We start from the raw sequence: 8,972 nt of genomic DNA on the forward strand, positions 1-8,972 counted from the left end.
CATTTACATTGAATACATTAATACAGTTCTATATATTCTGGAGCAATGCAGGCGAAGTACCTTATTTAAGGGTCCTACCCTTAAATGACATCATTTTGATAATGTGAAAGCCTTATTCGAGAATTTTGAAAATTTCGGATTGTCACAAGTTTCGTATAAAATAATAACGGCGCTACTGGCAACGACGCTCCACTGATGCAAGCTGGGCGAACCGCCGCTGCTATGAGGAAGAAAGCTGGGGGAATGGTAGCTGCAGACGTGTGGCTCCACGCACGCAGGGGCTACCCGCAGTTCGGCGCAGCGGAGGAGGAGGAGCTGGCGCTGCACACCTTCCTGCGAACCCTAACAGCGGAGCGGCTGCGCCAGCATGTCCGCCTCATCACACCCGTGGGCTGGCATTGAGCATGTGGATTCTAACCGCAGACGTCGCGGCTGACATTGGGCATGTGGATAGCGCTCCAGCGCACTGTGAGTATTTCTATACAGTGCCATTAACAGTGATGTTAATGGTACAACCTGTTGCAAAAGTGCACTGATTGAAAACAGGTGATACTATGATTAAACGAGGAGGCTCTTCAGAGAGGCACATTCTGCCATTAACAGTTATGTTAATGGTAGAATCTATTGCGAAAGTGCACTGATAGAAAACAGGTGATACAGTCGACGTGTCAGGGCCCATCTCCCTCGGCACAGAGACTGCCTCTCCAGCCCAGCAGGCCTCCGTCACTATGATACTCTTCAGAGAGTCTTCAGAGAGTCTGTTGGCTGGGCCGGCAGCTGATTCACCCTTCATTGTTGGCTTCGTATCAGTGGCGGTAGATGGTGCTCATGCATGATATATATGCTTCGCGGACGATCGCCCGATCGCCACTGCTCGGGCTAGTCTATTCATACATAGTCCCGCAGACGTCGCGGCTGACATTGAGCATTTGGATAGATGCTTTTATTAACGGCGGCGCTCGAACGACGACGGCTACGACGGCTACGACGGCGGCGGTTTTTTCCTTCCTTTTTCTTTTTTATTAACGGCGGCGTTGTAACTGCTGCCGCCGCCGCTTCTCCTGCTCCTCCTGCGGATTCTTACCACAGACGTCGCGGCTGACATTGAGCATTTGGATAGATGCTTTTATTAACGGCGGCGCTCGAACGACGACGGCTACGACGGCGGCGACGACGGCGGTGACGGCTACGACGGCGGCGGTTTTTCCCTTTTCTTTTTATTAACGGCGGCGCTGGAACTGCTGCCGCCGCCGCTTCTCCTGCTCCTCCTGCGGATTCGTCCCGCAGACGTCGCGGCTGACATTGAGCATTTGGATAGATGCTTTTATTAACGGTGGCGCTCGAACGACGACGGCTACGACGGCTACGACGGCGGCGGTTTTTTCCTTCCTTTTTTATTAACGGCGGCGTTGTAACTGCTGCCGCCGCCGCTTCTCCTGCTCCTCCTGCGGATTCTTACCACAGACGTCGCGGCTGACATTGAGCATTTGGATAGATGCTTTTATTAACGGCGGCGCTCGAACGACGACGGCTACGACGGCTACGAAGGCGGCGTTTTTTTCCTTCCTTTTTCTTTTTTATTAACGGCGGCGCTGGAACTGCTGCCGCCGCCGCCGCTTCTCCTGCTCCTCCTGCGGATTCGTCCCGCAGACGTCGCGGCTGACATTGAGCATTTGGATAGATGCTTTTATTAACGGCGGCGCCGCACCCCCTGAACATCTCCTCCATAATTGTTTACCCCCTCACCCCTACCGCACATCGCCTGATGTGCGGTCCTGTCGCAGATGTCGCGGCGCGCCCGTTCCTGCTCGACGTGCCGCAGATGTCGCGCCCAGTCCTGCCTGACGTGGGCGTCCTGCCCGACGTGGCGTCCTGCCCGACGTCGCGGCGCGCCCGGTCCTGCCTGACGTCGCGTCCTGCCTGACGTGGGCGTCCTGCCCGACGTCGCGGCGCGGCCGGTCCTGCTCGACATACCGCAGATGTCGCGCCCGGTCCTGCCCTGATGTGCCCGACATCGCGTGGATGTCGCGTCCTGCAGATGTCGCGGTGCGCCCGGGCCGACGTACCGCAGATGTCGCCCGGTCCTGCCCAACGTCACAGCCATTTCTGCCCTCCTGTGGATGTCGCGTCCTGCAGATGTCGCGGTGCGCCCGATCCGACGTACCGCAGATGTCGCCCGGTCCTGCCCGACGTCCCCTGATGTGGCGTCCTGCCACAGATGTCACGGCGCGCCCGTTCCTGCTCGACGTGCCGCAGATGTCGCGCCCGGTCCGGTCCTGCCCTGATGTGCCCGACATGCGTGGACGTCGCGTCCTGCAGATGTCGCGGTGCGCCCGGGCCGACGCAGATGTCGCCCGGTCCTGCCCAACGTCACAGCCATTTCTGCCCTCCTGTGGATTCGAACCGTCGATTGGCTGGAATTGAGCAAAATCTTTGAGGATAGCGCTCTACGGGCTGCGCCACTAGGGGCCGCGCTATTTTGGTCGCTAGAATTACGATGATATACTTTACGATTAATGCGCCACCACCCAACATTGAGCATGTGGATAGCGCTCCAGCGTAATAACTGGAGTTTATTTGACATCATTTTGATTATGTGAAAGCCTTATTCGAGAATTTTGAAGATTTCGGATTGTCGCAAGTTTGTATAAGATCATTTTGAGAATGCGAACACCGACCGTTTTTACACCGATGTTAAAATTTCGGTTTTGGTCGGTCTCATGCCTCGCCTCTGTACTGTTCGGATATTCCAGGAATGAAGTCGAAAGTTCGCTCATCTCACTGTTCCAACCCGGCGTTGGGGGTACACCTCTCCTCCAGTCTCAAGCCAATGGATTTAAGTCGCGGTGTCGACTAAGTTCCAAAGATGTTCTGTGTGCAAAGTTTTGGAACAGACGAACCACGGTTGACTGTCCGTCTGCGGTTCAGCTTCTGAATCTCACCAGAATTTCGGGTCGCAATTTTCGCAGCAAATGCCTCGTTTTTTTATCGTTTCTATAGGGAGAACAGGCTCAGCCACGTTTTGCTACTTAGAGTGAGTGTTACATAAAATATATTAGTACTAATATCTGCAATATGTCCCACTTAATAGCATTAGGAGCAAATTGCCAATTAAATTTTTTTTTAATCCTTAAAAATTAAGGATTTTTTAAACCATGGTAAGTTTATTTCGGTATTTGGCTCTTGTTGGCTAGTCGTATTATAGAAGAGTACTGCGCCACGGAAAAAAAAAAATGTCTCCTGAAAAAACGAGAATAAAGTCACTCTAGACATTTAGACAGTAGTAAAAAAAATTCTCAGTTAAGTCGAAATATTTCTTACTCAAAAGTAACGAGAATAAATCTTTAAAAAAGACGCCTAAAGTCTTTTTTAGGTATGTCGGCAAATACAGGAACTCTGTAACCTTAAAGAAACATTTATATCAATCTTAATTTAATTTGGGTTGTTTACTGATAATCATAAAACAACATAAGAAATAAATGTTCTGTAATGTTGATATTTACCCAGTGCTTTTTTGTTTTACATAGGAGGTTTGAGCTAAAAGAAGAGGATGTAGATCATTTGGCTACGTATGTTCATTATGAGCAACCATACCTGTTTGTGTGTTTATGGCTAGGCCAATCAACGTGCTCTAGTTCCCTCTGGTTCGGTCATGCAAGTAGACTCTCAGCGTCGGCTTTGTTCACACGGGTTTTATCTCCTTAATAAACCGGCGGTTTGTTCCAAGTCAGTGTGATCATTGACTCACACACAAACAAACTAATTTCTGCAGGGTATGCAGTCAGAAAAGCCATATCCTCAGTTAGCTCCACTACGTATAAATTTAATAAACCTTTTTTCCACAAATTGGATTAGTATTATGGACAGGCCCTATACTTAATTACCATCATGATGGGAATAGACAGGTGAAATGACATAGATATTGCTTGTATGCACATGGTGGAGTCTTAAATATTAACACCCCTGTAACCATTTTTACTAGTTTTAGTACTGATGTTCACTGATGTGCACCTGTGACCCTGACCAGGAATAAGCAGGTTTGATAATGGATGGATAGGACCGATGAGTGTCTTGGTGGACTAAATACCTAATATGGCCTTCTGCTGCTCCTTGTTGTAAGAGAATATATTGCAATCATTAGGCTACATTAAAGCTATAGCCAGTAAAGGTTACCAACCAAAAGTCAGGACACCTCAACAACAATCAATCACGTTTATTTTTCTATAGAACTCCAAGGTACCCCACGGCACTGAACAGTGGAAAACAATTAGCAAAATACACATGAGGACCAGTTTATGCTGGAGGCGGAGCGAACAGAGAACATCCTGGTGGAGCAGCCCACTCCACAGGAAGCTTTTCGTCCTTCGGTCAGGGCGGCCGACTGTGAGGAGGAGGAGGAGGTCCGTTGGGCACGGCCATCTCCTCGTGGGCGGCGACCAAAGGGACGGGGGGGGGCGCTGCTACCGCCGCAACGAACCGGGCCACCAGGCACGCGACTGTCCAGCGCTGGCGCCCAAACTTCGAGCCCCCCAGACGGCGGGAACCATTAGCCTGGACCTTCTGACCTGGGTGCCAGTGTCGACGTACATGTGAGTATTTCTATACAGTACCATTAACAGTGATGTTAATGGTAGAACCTGTTGCAAAAGTGCACTGATAGAAAACAGGTGATACTATGATTAAACGAGGAGGCTCTTCAGAGAGGCTCCACATTCTGCCATTAACAGTGATGTTAATGGTAGAACCTGTTGCAAAAGTGCACTGATTGAAAACAGGTGATACAGTGATTCCTTTTCCCGTCAACGTGTCAGGGCCCCTCGGCACAGAGACTGCCTCTCCAGCCCGGCAGGCACAGGAGGACTCCAGCACTATGAGACTCTTCAGAGAATCTGTTGGCTGGGCCAGCAGTTGGCTGTTGGCTGATTCACCCTTCATTGTATCAGTGGCAGTAGATGGGTGCTCATGCATGATCTAAATACTGAATGAAATGCTTCGTTGGGGTGGAGCGGATCGCAGCCACGATCGCCAGACTAGTGTTAGTCATCTAGACTAACACTGGTCGACTAGCCCGACCAGCGCACCAACGCGGTCTAGCACTGCACTGGTCTAGCGCATCGACCAGCGGCGCACCGCACACCGAAATACCCAATTGTGACATCGCACCTGTACCTGTAACTGCCCGATGTCGCGTATCTGCCCGATCCTGTGGATTCGAACCTCACACGTCGCGGCTGGAATTGAGCATGTGGATAGCGCTCTACGGTCTGCGCCACTAGGGGCACGGCGACTCAGCTAGAGTTACGTTGATATACTTTCCGATACTTTCCGTCCACCTGGCATTGAGCATGTGGATAGCAGTCCAGCGAAATAACTGTAGTTTTTTGACATCATTTTGATTATGTGAAAGCCTTATTCGAGAATTTTCAAGATTTCGGATTGTCACAAGTTATATATAAGATCATTTTGAGAATGCGATAACCCCCCGTCCGTATAACGATTCTACTATACTATGTTTAGTAAATTAAAAACACACTGAAACAATGAGAACCGTTTAAGTGGAATTTATTACATTTACATGACGGGCATTTAGCAGACAGAGCAACTCACACAGCATAGCATTTACATTGAATACATTAATACAGTTGTATTCTGGAGCAATGCAGGCGATGTACCTTATTTAAGGGTACAACGGCAATGTCCCATCCGGGAATCAATCCTGCAACGTTTAGGTTACGAGACCACCTCCTTACGACAGTAGAGAAACTGTTTTAATGAAATTTTACCAGTGCAAACTTGCTGAACTCCCTGTGTATTTTTAGGCTGGCTGTATTTTTGAATTATTAAAACCTTTGACTTCGTATTTTGAACTCTTGAGTCTGTTATTGGGTTGCATTGTTGCCACTGAGGTACCATCGACTCACCTTGTTTTGACCGGTATAAATACATTTACACCTCGGTTACATAGTATAGACGATATAAAACGCGTTTCCAGTACATGATACAGTACAATGTCTGTATACGAGGCGGGTTTTTGTGTGTTCGTTTGTTTTTGTTTTTAATTTCGAGCAACGATGACGACACCCCCTCACCCACCAATAGGAAGCAACCCCACCTCAAACGCAATATGTGATCAGGAGGTTTCTCTTCTCGCAGGTATACAAAATGCGTCGATTGCTCGGCATCTCTAAATGTTAAAATTTTCGGGTTTGGTCGGTCTCATGCCTCACCTCTGCACTGCTCGGATATTCCAGGAATGAAGTCGAAAGTTCGGTCTTTTCACTGTTCCAACCCGGCGTTGCGGGTGCACCTCTCCTGCAGTATAGTGAACGCCACCGAATTTTTCTGTCACACCCTCAATAAACGGCGAAACTCCCAGTAGAACATTGAATTAAATCTTTTAACGTTATATATTTTCTGAAACGTTACGCGATTTGACCGTATAATTTCTATGAATATTCCGTCAAAAGGATTCAGCCTTGTTTGCTACCTATACTTTACAGCACAGTCATTCCCGTTATCATGCTTGTAGAATGAAGTGTCTCTTTTCATAATCCATTTCAACCATTCACAACTGACCTCGGACTTGCAAGCTATGTGGCGGTATCAAGTCTCCAGTGAAAATATTGCCCTGGCTATATCAGTCAGAATCCAAGGTGCACCGTGGGTCTGGCCGGTTTTGTGCTTGTTTATTTTAATCACTGGCGGCCATGAACACATTATTTAAGGATATTACATCTCTAAAAAGGACAAATGTGAAACCCTTACATACAACCACACCTTCCTGTCAGTGTACTGTTTTATCATACTGGTCCATCTTTATTCTTTAGACCAGCTCTAATTAGAATGGGCAGGATTTTTGAAAGTACGTATACAATGAAGAAAAGCAAAACATTCTCAATCATTTTCCATGGAGCTTTAATGCAACCTTACATCACAAAAATACAACCACGTAATATAGCAATTGGTATACCAAAAGCATTTAATTTACTGACATCTTCACGAAGATAGCAGTTCAATTGTTAAAATGGCCAAGATCCAAATCCTCCTCCTGCCGCACCAGATATGTGGCAGGTGTGTGTCTCTCCTATCACGGTTTTAACAGGTTCACATGATGTCCACCATTTCACCTCGAACAAAGTTTCTTGCATCTGTGGAGCCCCCGTAACATGGACGTGAAGGTTTTTGGTGCACCGCATGTCCAGTTTTACCACTGTCAGTCCACTGTCTGGCTCATGCTCTTTTGCCCAGGTCCTGGTGTCATGGAGTAGAACTTCAAGCGGCAGGAATGGTGGCTGTCCAGAAACCATTCGGCGGTACGTCTCAGGAGAGACACAGAACTGAACTCAATTCAAACGAACGTAGCCATCCGCCTTGTCTTTACCCTCCCAAACTGCAGCAAGTAGGTTTCGATGTCAACCTCATCCTGCTGTTAAGATGGCGTCTCTGACTCCCCCCTCCTCACGTGCTGGGCTGTCGATGCCGTTCGGTTGAGCGCTCTCTCTGCGAGGGCTGTGTTGGCGGTGGAGGTCGAGGAGGCCGTTCGGTACTGCTGCCGTGGTCCTGGGGTGAGAACCTGTCGCCGTGGCCTTTCCTGTGGTGACACGCTGGATGACTGTCTGCTTTGGCAGGTCACCTCAGCGGCAAACAGAGGCACCGCCAAGATGGAATTTTTCAGCACCCGTATCTCCTCTGCTAGGCCCTCCATCCTTCTCTGCTGGGCAGCCAGGAAGTCTTTAAGCAGGGTGACCAGCTCGGGCTGAACTGGTGACACCGGTTGTAGGGTGTGTGACTTCTGATGCGCTCCCAGCTCAGTGGTGTTCACGGTGTCCAAGGGCACCGTCTCTGACTTTACTCCGCCCTTCTGGCCAAACCAACACAGCAGTTGAACCAAAAAAAACAAAGCCTTATTGTTTTGATTTTGTTGCGGATTCATAGCAGGATTAATGTTTACTGGAGGTGAAATGATATTACATTTAGCTAGCTTTTGCTAACTTATGCACCAGTCTTCTCCAGAAAGTTTTCAGATAGGCTATCTGTCTTGTGGCACCGTCTTTGGCTACAATACAAATTGTTGTTTGGTTAATGCTACACCTGGTGATCATAAAATGGGCCTCTGTGCCTTCTTGGCAATAACGCATTATTGTCTTCCTGAACACTGATGATCTGCACGACTGTTCATCGCTCTGGATCAGTGTGTGCCGAGTGCCTGTAATATTAATAGCAGTGAATTCCCTTACCTGTCTGCTGTCCTGGCCTGGTTCTGTGGAGGCCACATTGTGATTGTTGTGCTGCTGCTCATCTTCTACCGTATCAGACTCCACTCTTCTGTGCTTTCTCATGTTGCCCTCACCACCACCAGCATCTCCAGAACCAGTGTGTGCCCTAGGGTCACCGTTAAGAATGCGTTTGAAACACTGATCTCACTGACCTAGAACTCACACGTGACACTGTACAGGTGACATCACTCCCTTTGAGAACAGGTGAAGCCCCAGTTCCCTGCCCTGCATGGAAAGTGTGATAGAAAAATGATGCTTAGCCACAGCAATAAGAAACCGTAAACGGAAAATTACAAATGTACCTCTCTCACCTCTCCCTTAAAAGATGTGTTTAGCTGAACCTAAGGATGTAAGGGAGGGGGAGAAGATTATACTTTATACGAGACACGCCTACGAAGTGTAAGCTTATAAAAGAGAAGGCTCTCTAGTGTTCAGAGAGCCTTCATACAGAAACTGTTTTTTTTCTCTGTATGAACTCTCCTTTTTGGCCAGATTAATGTTTAGAGGATATTGTGTAAAAGTCTATTTTACTCTTTAAAAAGGAAATTTTAAAAAGGACATTTTTTAAAATTTTGAGATATTAAGTTTGATTTTATCCAAAAATTAATTAGGGCATTTTATTTCCCCCGTTTCCAAGGGAAACTCAAAAGTGGGGGATGGGGCAAAAAGGCTGTCCCTCCCCCAAAAAAATTTTCA

The 8,972-nt window shown here is 47.9% G+C and overlaps 2 protein-coding genes across 6 annotated transcripts in view; one reads left to right on the top strand and one right to left on the bottom strand.

Annotated features, from left to right (window-relative positions):
- LOC135248629 (uncharacterized) overlaps positions 1–8,972 on the top strand; it is an 88,308-nt gene that overhangs the window by 6,855 nt on the left and 72,481 nt on the right. The window lies entirely within an intron of this gene.
- The window catches only part of LOC135248628 (uncharacterized), a 43,209-nt gene continuing 41,278 nt past the window's right edge, over positions 7,042–8,972 (bottom strand). For both annotated transcript variants that reach the window (XM_064323450.1, XM_064323451.1), the window contains 2 exons: positions 8,238–8,382; positions 7,042–7,861 (listed from right to left, as the gene is read on the bottom strand). In XM_064323450.1, coding sequence (XP_064179520.1) covers positions 7,430–7,861; positions 8,238–8,382 — 577 coding nt within the window. In that variant the 3' untranslated portion in view covers positions 7,042–7,429. The remainder of the gene's footprint in view (positions 7,862–8,237; positions 8,383–8,972) is intronic.

Source organism: Anguilla rostrata, chromosome 2, assembly GCF_018555375.3.
Source record: "Anguilla rostrata isolate EN2019 chromosome 2, ASM1855537v3, whole genome shotgun sequence".
NCBI classification, from domain to species: domain Eukaryota; kingdom Metazoa; phylum Chordata; class Actinopteri; order Anguilliformes; family Anguillidae; genus Anguilla; species Anguilla rostrata.